The sequence below is a fragment of the Hyposmocoma kahamanoa genome, unplaced genomic scaffold (assembly GCF_003589595.1).
Source record: "Hyposmocoma kahamanoa isolate Upper Pololo Valley unplaced genomic scaffold, ASM358959v1 100021, whole genome shotgun sequence".
In the NCBI taxonomy this organism is placed as follows: Eukaryota; Metazoa; Arthropoda; class Insecta; order Lepidoptera; family Cosmopterigidae; genus Hyposmocoma; species Hyposmocoma kahamanoa.
This window is the reverse complement of record NW_020653200.1, coordinates 14,541,500-14,556,788: the sequence shown is the minus strand read 5'-3', so window position 1 is coordinate 14,556,788 and position 15,289 is coordinate 14,541,500. Positions and strand designations below refer to the sequence as shown.

General features: G+C 36.2%; 2 protein-coding genes across 2 annotated transcripts in view; one reads left to right on the top strand and one right to left on the bottom strand.

The window, feature by feature from the left end:
- The window catches only part of LOC113226061 (discoidin domain-containing receptor 2-like), a 100,622-nt gene that overhangs the window by 27,474 nt on the left and 57,859 nt on the right, over window positions 1-15,289 (bottom strand). The window contains exon 11 of the mRNA XM_026458579.1: window positions 6,152-6,319. Within this exon, the coding sequence (XP_026314364.1) occupies window positions 6,152-6,319 (168 nt within the window). The remainder of the gene's footprint in view (window positions 1-6,151; window positions 6,320-15,289) is intronic.
- Window positions 3,803-4,551, top strand: LOC113226475. Its single transcript, XM_026459109.1, has 2 exons — window positions 3,803-3,959; window positions 4,213-4,551. Exons 1-2 carry the CDS (start codon window positions 3,917-3,919, stop codon window positions 4,497-4,499), a joined length of 330 nt encoding a protein of 109 aa, XP_026314894.1. The 5' UTR covers window positions 3,803-3,916; the 3' UTR covers window positions 4,500-4,551.

Here is a 15,289-nt window from a genome sequence, read left to right as displayed (position 1 = left end):
TAGAGATACACGCAAAAACGAAATAAACAGTTACTGAGAATTAAGTTTTTATTTGATATATAATTTAATAGGTGGTTTTCGTTAAAATACGAAGGTAAAAGCCACAAGCCACCGCCCGATACAGAAATAATATATCTTCAGATTATCCATTATGTTCAGCATTAAAATAATGATTGCCACAATCGGTAATTAACATGAAAATAGTGCTATTTTTTGTAACAAAATCTCTTATTGTTTGATTTCATTAAATATAAATATGTATATAAAAGTTGAACACGTTAAATACATATCGTCGTTTAACAAACAGTAATGCTGCTCAAATGATTTCGCGTTTTTTTAAGAAGATTGTAAAAACTGCTAATATTATTTTATAAGTATAAGATTAAGTTACTGTTATTGTTACTTAAGTTATTGTTGGTGCATTATTTATGGATAGCAAATAATTGTATTTGTATAGGTTATTGAATTTCTTAACCGGCTTCAAAAAAGGAGTAGGTCCTTATTTGTACTGTATTTTTTTTTGTATGTATGTTATGCGAGTACTCCGACATTTGTGAATCGATTTAATGATTCTTTTTTGATGGCAAGACGGTACCTTTGAAGGTTTGAGGGTAATTTGAAGAACATATTCCACATCTCTAAGGGCGGCAAACTAGGGGATGAATCTGGTTTCACGCACTTTGCTTCCGGTGACCAATTTCGATAAAACTTGGCAAATAGATCCACGAACTTTGGAGGTCGGTTTTTGAGTACTCTACTACTAGGTATCTACTCTGTACTGATATTATGTAGATATTATTGTATATTAACATTTTATTTTGACTTAACCAGTCACGCGTTCTAGAGACACCGGTGTCTCTAACACGCAGCTGTGTTTTCATACACCATTACAAAAAAATATAAAAATTATGAATTTAGGAAATGAAACTATTTTTTTGGATTTAAATCACGTATATGTGCTTTTTCAAACAAACCAATGTTTGGGGACCTTTACAGGTCCCATGGTCACGGTTAATTGAAATTAATTTTTATTTGTCCTAAATTGTTACGGACTCTGTGTGTCTTTAACACACGTGATAGGTTTAGTAGCATTGTAAAGTAAAAAACCGTTTACTAATTTACAATATGTGTGTAAAAGTTTTAGATAGGTTCCTTTAATGGAAAAGTACAAACACTATATTTTGTAAGCTTTTTGTATGTGTGGAGTACCCAGTAGGAATATGAGGAAACGGCCTATATTTTACGAGTAGTGTTTTGATAAATGGCTTCATCTTTTTTAATGGCTCTTCCGCCAGACTGGCATAAAATTTCCATTATTTTTTTTCCATACTTTAAGCATTAAATAATGATTCATAGACAGGCAGACTTATATATTTTCTATTAAATGTTATGAGAATTATATTCATAATACTGAATCTTCGATTGCCAACAATCCCAAACACTTCTGGTCGCATATTAAATCCCGCTCCAAATGTAATACAATGCCTAGTAGCCTGTCATATGAAGGTAAAATAGTTAATACCGGTGAATCTATCACAAAAGCATTTTCTGATTATTTTTCCACATCTTTTTTACCGAAAGACAATACTGATGTTGACATCTTGCTAAGAACTTTTTATTCTAGCGACGAACTTTCGTCTGCGCATATCTCTCATGTGGAAATAGATGTCAGTGAAGTGTGTAAGCTCCTTTCTAAATTAGATATTTCCAAAGGAGCTGGACCTGATAATCTTCCCGCGTATTTTCTAATTAAAGTAGCTTCTTCGATTTCTGTCCCCGTAACCATTTTATTTAAGAACTCCATCTCCTCCTGTACAGTACCGTCGGTGTGGAAATGCGCTTATGTTACCCCCATACACAAAAAGGGCTCCAAAACTGAAGTTATTAATTATCGCCCCATATCGAAACTTTGCATCATATCCAAAATTTTTGAAAGAATAATTTACAGACAACTATTTGAATCAATTAAAACTAACCTTTCACAGTCTCAGCACGGGTTCATTAGGGGTAGGTCAACAACATCTAATTTAGTCTTGATAAATGATTTCATATCAGCATCAATGGAAGCCGGGGACCAGGTTGACGTGATCTATACTGATTACAGCAAATGTTTCGATCGCATAGATCACCTCATACTGCTCTCAAAAATTAACAAACTTGGGATTCGTGGCAACCTTCTACGATGGTTTGCTTCTTATGTTGACAATAGGTCTCAGGCAGTTGTTGTCAGCAATTATATTTCTAGTTGGGCTAAAATATCAAGCGGCGTGCCCCAGGGATCTTTACTAGGACCGTTGCTTTTTACTATTTTTATTAACGATATTCACTTATGTTTGACATCTAGTAACCTGCTATGTTTTGCCGATGACATGAAAATATACTCCAGAATTTCAACCAACTTTGATGCTGAGGCTCTCCAAACTGACTTGTTGATACTGGAGGAATACTGTATTTCCAATAAGCTCGACTTAAATCCTGCCAAATGCTCAATAGTAACCTACAGTCGCAAAAACTATCTCTTAGTCTTTAATTATAAACTTGGCGGCCAGGTACTTAAACGAGAAAACATAGTTAGTGATTTGGGTGTCACATTCGACAATAAACTTCTGTTTGATGCGCACATAGACAGAATGGTGACCAAAGCATCACGTGCGCTGGGGTTTATAATGCGTCGGTCTAGCGAGTTTCGGGATATTAAGACAGTTAAAATCTTGTACTGTACGTTTGTTCGCAGTATTCTGGAATATGCGTCACAGATCTGGAACCCGCAATATGAGGTGTACATTTCGCGTATAGAACGTATTCAAAAAAGATTCATTCGTTTTTTATGTTTCCGAACTAAGCGACAATATCATAATAATGATTACCTGCACATTTGTAAAATTCATCACATTCTTCCCCTCTACATGCGTCGTCAAATAGCCGATTGCGCATACATTCTAAAAATTTCTCAAAATATAATTGATTGTCCCGAATTACTATACAAACTCAACTTTTTGACTCCCACACGTAATTTCAGGGTTAACAAAGTATTTGACATACCTATAGCTTCAACCAATTACAGAAAAAATTCGTTTCTGCTGCGAGTTTGCAACAACATCAATAACATAGTTAATAAAATAGATATTGATATCTTTAATACCAAAATTGTCACAGCGAGAAAATTACTCAGCGACTTCTTTTTTATTTCTTAGGAAAGTCTTTTTTATTTCTTAGGATAAACTTAATAGTTATATTGTAAAATTCTATTTCTGTTGATTTTTTTATTAGAGTGCTTACTTATTTAAGTTACTTTATTTCTACAAGTGTAAACTTATTTAGCTTACTTCATTGTTTAATTTAGAAATATAAATGTATATACTTCTAGTTTACCATTAATAAATAAAATAAATAAAATAAAAAATATTATAGATTTTGACAGCTAGACAGTATCAAACGATTTGGAGCTTATGCACATTTTATACGCGCCGCAGACGCGCTGTAGCCGAGCGTATGTATCGCGCATTTTGATAACGAGATAGTTTTACTTTTAGTTTTGTTTGTTAATTTCAGTTAGTTTTTTATAATGAAACAACTACATGATATTCTAAGTGTAAACTCCAGTGGAGTATATGAGCTTCTTGCTAGCAACGCGATGTTTGTGCGCGTTTGAATCGATTCACTAAACGCGCGTTCCTGAAACGCGTGTCGTCGGAACGTATAAAATACTACTTGGTAAAAAAAAATTAGAAGGTAGAAAACTTGACATTGGCGACGTTTGCCGTAATTTTATGTATTACCTATTTTTACAAACTTGACGGCTGGCGAAATCCTAACAAAGCCAATAAACGAAAGAAGAAGAAAAAGCAAATAAATCTGGATTAATCAATATGAATTATTTGAAATAATATTAATAAACGCGAAACCACTCACAAGAATGGACTTGTTTAAACGTTTGCGAGGAGGGTCTTCCCCCGAAGGTAAATAATATATTTTTATAGCATTTTATTGAGTTGTTCTTTTTTTTTAACTTGAGATGTGACGTAATATGCTTAAATTACCCTCAACAAGACACGTCCAGGCATTTCCCATTCTCATTAACAAATGTGTAACTTTTGTGAGTTGGTCCAGTCCTTTCACTACATAAACTATGGATGTTGTTATAATTTAAGTACCGTTAGTGTCCAAGTCCTTTTTTCCGACTCTAGATCCTTTAAATTTATTTGTTTATAGCGAAGACAGTCTCTAGTAATGTTGAAAGCAAGAAGAAAGCATTGCAAACTGTAGCGTTTGGGCATACCGACGATGCTTTAACACCTGATGATTTTGAAAATATCATTCGTTCATCGTCTGAAGTCAAGACGTTACAACCTCTAGAAGATCATATGACGATGACCACTGTAAAAAAGACTCCTAACAAGACGGATACTACTCCTGATACTTCGGCAGTCACCTCGAAGCCAACCCCCGATCCAATCCAGAACTTCGAAGATGATTTCCGTGACCCTTATTGGAACTGATTACTATTTAGTTACAACAGAAATAGTTAATTTATTAAATTCTTGTCTTTTGACTACCTAATCGCTTTTAAATGTTGAAAATTTATATGGTATAGTTGAACATTTTTAGTGGAATTTCCTGCCTGCAGATTTGTTTCTTGCGCTTTTCCACTACTACTTGGGCTTTTCCAAGGCGAAAGTGACTAGGCGTTATACATACCTAATTATACCATACCTTTTTCACGTATATTTCGATCAGGTGAGATGGAGGTCAAATAAAAAAAAATTTAAATTTTATAATGATTTACAAAATGGTAACTAAGTATTAGAAAGTTACGAGTTTCTCATACCTACCATTCAGGGCTATGGAACGGTTCGAATGTATTTTAGAATATTTAGAATAGGTTTTGAAATTGTTACTTTACTATTACACTTTGTTTTTTGTTATTAAACTAAAACTAAAAACTAAGGCGTACATCGCAAAATGGATTTTTTAAACTAAAACAAAAGTAAATTAAATAAGTTGGCCAAATGTGAATCGGACTTGTCCACTAAGCTTGAAAGAATATCAAAGGTTTCACCATAACACAAACTTAATTATTGCAAACTTAATTTTTTGTTATTGTAAATAATTATAACTTCTTAATAAACGTGAAACCGACCTCAAGTTTGCGTATCTGCTTTCGCTGTTCGTTACCGTGGTCCTTAAGTGTAACTAAAACGCATATGGAAGGATAGTCCTCGTCAAAACGAATATGAGCCCAAGTACAAGGTAGGTTCTGTACACTGTTGACAAGTTCATCAGATCTGTCTGTCATCAACAGATCAGCTATGTTTATTACGCACACACTCAATATAACGCACACACTCAACATAGACCCGCACTAGGGAAACCCTGTGTCGCGGATGCCATGGGCACACACAAATTCCACTTCAAGTTACGCGAGAACTAAATGTAGGCTATACAAATATTTCTCCCGGCCCGGGAATCGTCCTGGGAACTTTGCGTGGCAGTCCGGCATGGTAACCGTTCGGCCCATAGATTTAGTACTACTAAATCTATGGTTCGGCCATAGAGGTGTTATGTAGTCTAAGTCACTACAACATTTTAGCTTATTGGAATTACATCTAGTTGCCAAGTTTTATTGACATCGGTTAACGGAAAGTGGTGAAATCCAATAAACCGGATTCATCCCCCCAATTTGCCGCTTTTAGAGGTGGAATATTACTTTCAAAAGTGAATTGAACCACGAATGAACCACTACTTTTTTGTAGAGCGTACTGATATGCGATCTCGTAACATACCCAAACACACATTAAAAAATATATAGTTAAATTGAGAACCTCCTCTTATTGAAATCGGTTAAAGAGAATTGTTTGTTGAGAGAGTTTCATTTGTGAATAAAATACTCGTCAGTGGTTATATGTGTTGCGTTTGTCGATTCCAGGTTTCGGACCCTGAAAACGTGTAATTTTTGACAGCAAACAATTATGCGAAATATTAAGAGGAGAGAGAGTGGACAGTAACTTAGACCGGCAATTTCATAGTGTATGTGTATGTGTATGTGATAGTAGTTTATTTTTATTAATTCTCGAATATATAGCGGAGAAATCTTCTCCGCTTCGATTTCGTATTTTCGTAACGAATTCGTTGTACAAGAAAAAGTACTTACAGTGCCATGAGGGCCTTCCCCTAGCAAAGTAACTGGTCTTATGCGCCCCCGCGGGAAGTCCAGCAGGGGCGCAACTCCGTTTGGGGGCTCCGCTTCTGGCAGTTTGATGGAGGTGAAGAGTCCTGGTGGAGCGCGATCGCGTCGCCCTCCATGTTCTTCCGGGTACGTCTGTCCACAAGCATAAATATACAATCAAGAGGTTGGTTTATAAAGGTTGAATGTCACTTGGCAGTAAGCTGAACCTCGGCACCGCGCTGTCACTGGCGACTATTTTTCTACGTACGCCTATGAATTTGTCGGCGTGGAGAAAATTTATTTTATTTTAATGAAGTAATAATAAGAACATTAATAATAATTAACTAATGCACACACTCATAGCCCTGCAACAGGAAAAAACCCTGCATCGCGGGTGCCATGGATACACACATGGACAACCACAAACCACCGCTTATTTTTAATTTAATTGTATTGTATTTGTTTCCGTTTTTTGGTGTACAATAAAGACATTTTGTATTGTATTATATAGTATATGTATTATATATACACAGGTGTTCCACGGTGTGAAAGTAAGTATTTTTGTAGATTGGATATTTTATGTCATGGAGTCATTATTTTGTTTTTAAAAGGAAGTAATTTCAAAGACTTCAAAGTTGCCTCGTCTGATAATCAAACCGACCAAATGTGAAAAAAAGCAACCTATATTTATCGATTGAAAGGGTCAATGACAAGAATTAACTCCTGTTAAGTACAGGCGGACCGTGGTGGATGGCATCAACTTTGGGGGGCCTATGCTCAGCAACGGGTGAAATCAGGCTGTGGACGATGATGATGAAGTACAATTGGGACGATACATCACGTTGACGACGACGGACATAGTATCTATGTAACATAACATAGAGTGTAAAAGTATGAAAGTATCAATTATAAGCATTAATCTATGTAACATAGTATCTTAAATTGATGGATCTTCAAATCGCTTCTAATATTACTTACATTTAAAAATAAAATAATGTCTTCATGGAGCAAAATATCTACAATATTTAATGTCCCTTTCCCTTCGTATCCATAGCCGTGGGAGACCCTGTATAAGTCTGTTCACCCTGTTTGGGAATTACATATTTCTCAGGTGTTGTATGAACATAAACAAGAGAACAACACGACATTATTATTAAAGGCGAGATATAAATAATATATATTTTGAAATGTTGGCTCCTTAGTGTCCTGATTTATATACTGCCGTCCGCTAATTAAAACGCGGCCAAGAGACAAAATATTTTTTGTGATATCATAAAAAACGATAACCCAGTTTCATAATATTGAAATTGTTTAATGATTTAAAATTTAAATCGAACACGTTAGCTAATTTTTAACCGACTTCAAAAAAGGAGGAGGTCCTCAATTCGACTGTATATTCTTTTTTTTTGTATGTTACGCGATAACTCCGGTATTTGTGAACCGATTTTCATGATTCTTTTTTTGTTGGAAAGGGGGTACTTCCATAGTGGTCCCATTTTATTTTGAAGAAAATCATCCATCTTTAAGGGTGGCTGTTCACGCATTCAGTTTTATAAATAGCGCCTAATTTTAATTTAGGAGCAATTATTTTAATGGTTGATTTTGCTATTTCTCCAATTCAATGCGTTTTTCTCTCAATGTACTTTGAGTAGTGAGAACCGATTATTATTATCTCCAGTGTCAAGTCCTGTATAGTGGCGAACTAGGGAATATTTCAATAAAACTTAGCAAATAGACGTAATTCCACGTACTTTTGAGGTCCGTTTTTTTAATACTCTGTACCTCAGTACAGAGTATTAAATATTATTAATTAGATTATAATTGTTTTTAAAAGAGAATTATATCATTGTGCTCTATCTATTTATCACTTAGCCGCGTTGTAGTTAGTGGACGGCAGTATACAGAATGGAAGCCTCCTATAGCTGTATAATAATTTGTTGCCTTAATGAAATTATTCAGTCTACCGTTTATAGAAAGCAAACGACAGCTGCGTGTATCGACCACTTTTTGTAGTGGCATAACACGCTAACAAAGACCCATAGTATATTTTATATATGTCAGTAAATAACCCAGGTTCTCCGCTTAATTGCTATTCCCCCTGCAAGATTGTGCTCGTATAATTTATACTAGCTCCGCGATGAATTATTGTAGGCATGTAGGTGTTACCTAGTACGCGCGGAATTTCATTTCTGTAATTATTTGTTGTCTATTCGTATACAGTGGAAAAGTTCTAGTAGGAGTTATTAAAAATTTCTTAGAACCAAAAGTTCGTTGTTGTGAGGTTATTTTAAAGTGATATATACCTAGAACGATTAATTAATCGATACTTGATTTTGTATTGAAACGTATTCACACCCAAAATAATAACAATAATTATTGGTTTGTTTATTTTCTCACCACAATATAGGTACATTATGCATAATATCAACAACACTGCATAAAAACAATAATTATACAGTGGGAGACTGGTGCCTAAACCACATAAACTAGACGTAGGGTATGTATTTCAGGTCACTCCACCCCTTGGAAAATATTTGCAACTTTGAATCGTACATCGAAAATTGCGTCTATGCATTGAATAACTACTAAGTTATCTATTTATACTAAATTTTACAAAGGAAAAAATAAAAAGGAAAAATATTTTTTATGCCGTGTTAGTTTGGTTAAAATTGTTTGTGTGTAAGTGTGTCTGTAAATGTGTGTATATATGTATGCATAAATATACGTATGTAGGTGAGTGATTGTTGTGCGTGTAATGATGTGCGTGTGCGTGGACGAGGGAATAGTAATACAATTGGAAGAGCGATGTTGAGCTGACATGGCGGTGGTGAACTGGCACGGCGATGGTGAGCTGGCATGGCGATGGTGGATTGGATGGTGGAGGATTTATTATATTAATGAAATAATTAAAACAAAATAAAATAATTCACATATGAGCTGATTACATCGGGGTAGTGAGTAGTTGTTCCGTATCCTCATAGTACAAATCCTGAAACCAATTATACGGGGTGTGCTTATGCTCTTCGGTGGTACAGCGGTTAGTACTATGGGCGCTTGTTGAGGACGTTCCAAATTCGATTCCCGATTTGGGTCAATTTATGAAACAAACATTTTTAAGTTGGTTCTGGTCAGGGTATTCCGGGTATTGCCCTCAGAGTTATCGTTACTCTGGTACTCATAGTACAGGAAATAACCTAATTTGAGACTAGAAATTTGGTGTGATTATTTGGCGTTTTATTCCCCTAAATATTGGCATAGCTTCCAAGAAAAAGGAATCTAACAGAGATGCAACAACGGTATAAGTATCTCGTTTCCAATACATCGGCAAGTATGCCTTACATTTTGAGCAATTGTGAGATCTTGTACTCGTAATAGAGTCTCCGTACGCTACCTGCTTACGGTGGCGTCCGGACGCTTCTGGGTTCGCCCTCCGCTGGACCTCGCCTCCTAAGGTCTCGGTACTTATGACTTTGTTTTAAAAAATTGACCTAGTTTAATGGCGGCCATATTGGGAAATGGCAAAAAGTAAATTTTGACTGCAAATTATTATTAAACATCTATATGTCCATTTTCAATCGAATTAGAGCAAATTTTTATCTGCCGCAAAAAATTTTGTATGGCGGCCATATTGAAAAATGGCGAAAGACTAATGTTGATCATAAATTATTATCAAGCACTTCTTAAGACACCCACATGCTAATTTTCAAAGGAATCAGAGCAATTTTGCTCAACGAACGCTTCTAAGGCGGCCATATTTGAAAATAGCGAACAACAAATTTTGTTAACAAACAAGTATGGCGGCCATCTTATTTATTTGAATTTCAAACATTTTCTACTTCCGGCGGAAATTGACCAGGGTGTACCTCATAAAAATGCACAAATTTTCCCTCCATATATTATAGTTTTTGCAGACCGTTGATCAGTATTTCATATTTTCTACATTCAGATCTTCTCATATTTGATTCTTTGCTTTGGAGTCTATCCGCGGTACAACGGTAAAAAATATCTTTTTCCACAATATCGGAAAGTATGCGGTCTATTTCTTATAACTTGTAGCTTTATAAACTCATTTGCAAAAAACCCTGCCTGAAATAATTACAATACGAAAAAGGTTTTAGTCATTCAAAAATGTCACTGGCTTGATAGTAAAACCTACAGTAAAATATAGTCTACAAGAAAATTACTCTTCACTACATAAAACGGCGAAAAATGGTGGAAGTTCATATGAACTAATTAATCATTTTTTAATGAATTTTGATAAGTTATCTTGTTTAATTCATCATTTTAAATACCATACCATGGTACCATTAATAAGTGGTCTCTAAAAGTGGACAAAACAATAATAGCCAGCAAAATTAAAGCGCTGCTAGAAAAAAATCATTCTCAATGTTATATTTACCAGAGGCTGAATGTGATTCGTTCGACAGTTCAGAGAACTTGATAACGATGTCAAGAGACCAGTGCCGTCAATAGAAGGACAGGTTCTGGAAGAAAACCATGCCCGAACCACGGGATGACCGCTTCCTGGTAAGCCTGGCGTTGAGAAATCGCAAAGCTTCACTCGTGGACCTCAAGAAGAACCTTGAGGAAATGAGAGGAGTACAAATTATACATGACGTGATACATGACGGAGATCCTAATTCCTCACGTACAACCTGCATTAACTGTTCTTGGAGAAGATTTCATTTTTATGGATGCCAACGTTCGCGCCCACCGTTCTGGCGATGTGGCGATGTGGAAGCGTATATTCAAGAGCTTGGAACCCGGCGTTTACATTGGCCAGCTTGAAGTCCCGACCTCAATCCAATAGAGCATGTCTGAGATATTCTGAAGCGACGGGTAAGGTCAGCGCAGACAGCACCACAAAATATGAGGGAGCTAAAAAATCTCATCACCGTGGAATGGGTACATATTCCACAAGAGGTCATAAGCAATATCCTCGAAAGCATGCCTTGAAGAATACAAGTTGTGATTTTGGCAGGAGGAGGCCACACTCATATTAAATTGTGACCATTTTTCCTTTACATTATTGAAAAAAACAAAAATCTTTTAATTTTTATTTCACTTAACGAGTAGCATTCTACTGAGCACTGATAATAGAACAACTTTTTCTCATTAAGGTTAATTGAAATTAATAGAAAAAATTTGCTCAAACCATTTTCTGCATTATTCATTTCTAAGATTCTGAGGATACTAGTTAAATAAACTTTATTTGCTAAGGTGCTCGTTTTTTTTTTTTGCAAAAGAGTGTATTTATTACAGATGAGACGATCAAGAAAGCAAAAGAAGCGTTTGAAACGTAGTGTAGAGCCGATCATGATGACGGTCCACGGGGTTGAATCGTCTTTTCCCACGAGACAGAAAGGGATTAAACGGACTTAATGGACGGAATGCACTCCTTACTATCTACCTAAAACGAGAACTGTATCCCTTATAAAAAGAAATATTGCCGACTAAATTCATTAGGGCTTCCCTAGTGTTTAAGTTTTAAAAGCCACTTTGTTAAGCTTAATACTACAACATTATTAATGACCTAATGTCACACAGACAGAGAGGTAGAGAGCAGGTTTTAGATACATCGCCAGGCGGTTGTCTCTGTCACCTATTAACGCGCACCTGCGTGCGAGGCCAAGAGAGCGCTTGTTTTGATTTTATTATAATTTGTAGTTTGATATAGAGGTAAACTCAAATAATAAATGGTAGATAGTGCGTGTAACTTTATACGTATATCCATGGTTTTGTGAATGGGTAGGAAAGGTCTTCTTGTCTTGGAAATATTTCTTTTTAATCCGGCACATTTTTTATTACAAAATGATACTGAAGTTCGTATAAACACCTTTGATACTTTATAATTTAACGGATAAAATTAGCACGATGTTATGTTGTATTATGTACTTTTTGTAAAAGAAAAAGAAGTGTTATTTGTTCAGCGGGTCTTTGCGATGGAGTCGTTAGAGCAGAATTTAATTAATCTATTACACTTTATTGTGCCATACATAGGGTTTATCCAAGTACGTATATTGCAATGTTGTTATGTTTGCTAACAATCTGTTTATAATGAAGCTCCTTGAGTGAGACGTAAGGCGTAAAGCCGACTTTTGCAATATGATTTTGACTCCACAGTTCCGTTCGATTATACTAAACTCAAACTAGGATGACCCCTGTGATACTTCATTTGACGTTTGTCATAGGGCTGAGGTACGACAGATTTTTAGTATTTTTAATTTTTGAAGCAATAGTTCTCTCTTATAATTTTCCTGACGTATTTTGAACGCTGTATAAATGTGTGAAATGTTTTGTATATTATATTGAAGGCATAAAATATACAACTATACGTGGAGCACACTATAAGTTTCCGGAATGAATAAGAAAAAAATACTATAAATGGTCAGAAATGAATTTATTGTTTTTCAAAATATTCTCCGTTAGCAACATACACATCAAAAAAAGTTTGCGATCAATAGCATAAGCTCCTATAATTCTTTAAATTTAACTTTATCAAGAAAAAATCTATGTTGTATGCTTTCTTTAAATAGGAATACCCTGTTTGAAATTAAAATATAAAACTATTTTTTATTATTTATTTTAAAAAATTGAGCCATTAATCATAATGTAATAGTGATAGAAATTTCATAGAAAGAAAAAGACTGTTTAATTAAACTTAAACAACAATTTATTATTAAAAGGTGTGAATTCAATATAAAATAACTCCTCTCCTGGCTCGAATACATGCGAAGATCCTCCTGGGCATGCTGAGGATCAAGTTATCCAGCATTTCCTGGGGTAACCTATCCCATTCTTCAATAGCGGCTTCCCTGAGCTCTGGAACTGTCTGGGGACGTGGCTCACGGTTCCGTACTGCTCGTTTAAGAGCATCCCACGCGTGCTCTATTGGGTTTAAGTCGGGCGAGCCGGCAGGCCAGTCTAATCGTGTGATATCGTATTCTTGAAGAGCAGCATTGACTCGTTGAGTTCGATGTGCGGGCGCATTATCATCGACCAGTACAAATTGGTGCCCATGGTTTACTCGGAATGGTCTGACGATATCATCAATAGCAACTGCTTTGTACATGTCTGCTGTCATGAAACCCCGATACGGGATCAAAGGCGTTCTAGCTCCAATCATAATGCCACCCCAAAAGGACACCGATTTTCCGCCTTGCTGAACTGTTCCAGTGGCAGTTCTTTGTCTTTCACGGTCGCCTGGTCTTCTCCAGACACGGACACGTCGGTTATCTGGATGAGTGCTGATTCGGGATTCGTCAACGAAGAGACAGTTTTACCAAATGTTTTCGTCCTCACCTTTTTCATTTTGCCGAAGTCTAGCCCACTGCAATCTTCGTTGTTGACGTTGCCGGGAATTGAGCGGAGCTCGCCAAGACCTCCGTGCTCGTAATCCAGCCTGGTGCAAGCAATTGCGAACGGTCTGCGTGCTAACTTCAAGCCCAGAGGCGGCCCTGACTTCTGCTTTTATTTTAGTGGCGTTGATTGTTGGATCACGGGCTGCCAGCAATCTAATATACCGCTTTTGGGCAGCTGTCAAAACAGTTGGGCGACCGCTGCGGGGTCGGTCAGCTAAATTCCCCATTCCGTGATACCTCTGCAACGTAGCCACGACACAGGATTGGGATATAGCAAGTCTGCGTGCTATTACTCTCGTGGTGTATCCTTCTCCCCTCAAAGTTATTATTCTAGCTCGTAAAACCTCTGATAATCCTCTTGGCATTTTTTCAATCACAACTTTCCGCGAAAAATATCTTGAATCGCTTATAATTGACTAAATCAGATTTCTGAATGAGCGTAAGCTAGGACTGAAAGCCTTTTTATATGAAAAAACAATTGAACGGGGTCATTGTTTTATGGTCTAATTTATTTTTAAATAAAGAATCTAAAAAGAAGAAAAAATCATAATATAATCTACAGTAACAAAAAAGATTTCAGTTTTTCGAAGTGATCGCAAACTTTTTTTGATGTGTTATATAGTAGTAACATATTTTTCAGACTCTTCGACAGCCTCTTCAGGTGATGAAAATCGTTGACCGCGTAACTGGTTCTTAATTTTTGGAAATAAATAAAAGTCACAAGGTGCCAGGTCGGGATTGTACGTGGGATAGCTCATAAGGTCAACGTCGTTCACCATCAAAAATTCACTTGTCTGTCTGGCCCTGTGATAACTGGCATTATCGTGGTGCAAGATGATACGGCGTTTACGGTTATTTTTACGGAGTTTGTCAATAACTTCCGGCAAACAAATGGTCGTGTACCAATCACTATTCACGGTACAACAACTCTCCAAAGCAACAGTAGCCACGTGTCCAGTTTTATCAAAAAAAGAAGCAATCATCCGCTTATAGGCACTTTGCACGCGCGTCACTTTTATTGGTTTCGGCTCATCTCGAAAGACCCATACGCTCGATTGCCTTTGTTTTGTGATCGTAACTATAAATCCATCTTTCGTCAGCTGTTACTATGTCTCACACCGAATTTGAGTCCCCTTCGTTAAATCTGAAAGGCATGGCATTGCACCAAGTGACGCGATCCGTTTTTTGAGCCTCAGTCAAATTAAATATTTTATTAATTTGTTTTCACACTACACACACTTATACCTGTATGTATATATTGCAAAGATTATGTAAGTATTTATTCGATATAAGAGTACACACTGCAATAACACTATACACACTCATGATATAAGTATCTACGTAGTTTATTTTATTTTATTATCTGTTCCGGGACGCGTACGTCCGTCACTCTCACTCACTCGGCTAGAGCCCATTGAAAACCAGCGTCACAACCTAGCCTTGGTTGTGACTTTAGCTGAATGGGATCCTTTTGTACACGCCACAGCCGCACACATGTCAGTATAGTATATATATAATATAGTATTATGCAACTTGTTGTTGAAATGTTTTTACGCTGTTCTTTGTGTTATTTCTGTTTTAGTTATATTAGTCTTTGTTTTTGTGTTTTTTTTAATAATGTGGCGTTACAATAAATGGTTTCTATTTCTATTTCTGAATTGTGTGGGATCCACAGAGAACACAGCTTTTTCACACCCAAATGTTTGTGTAATATTATTGATTTCATGACTCATGCCTATGCCTAAAGATGCCCGATTGTCAT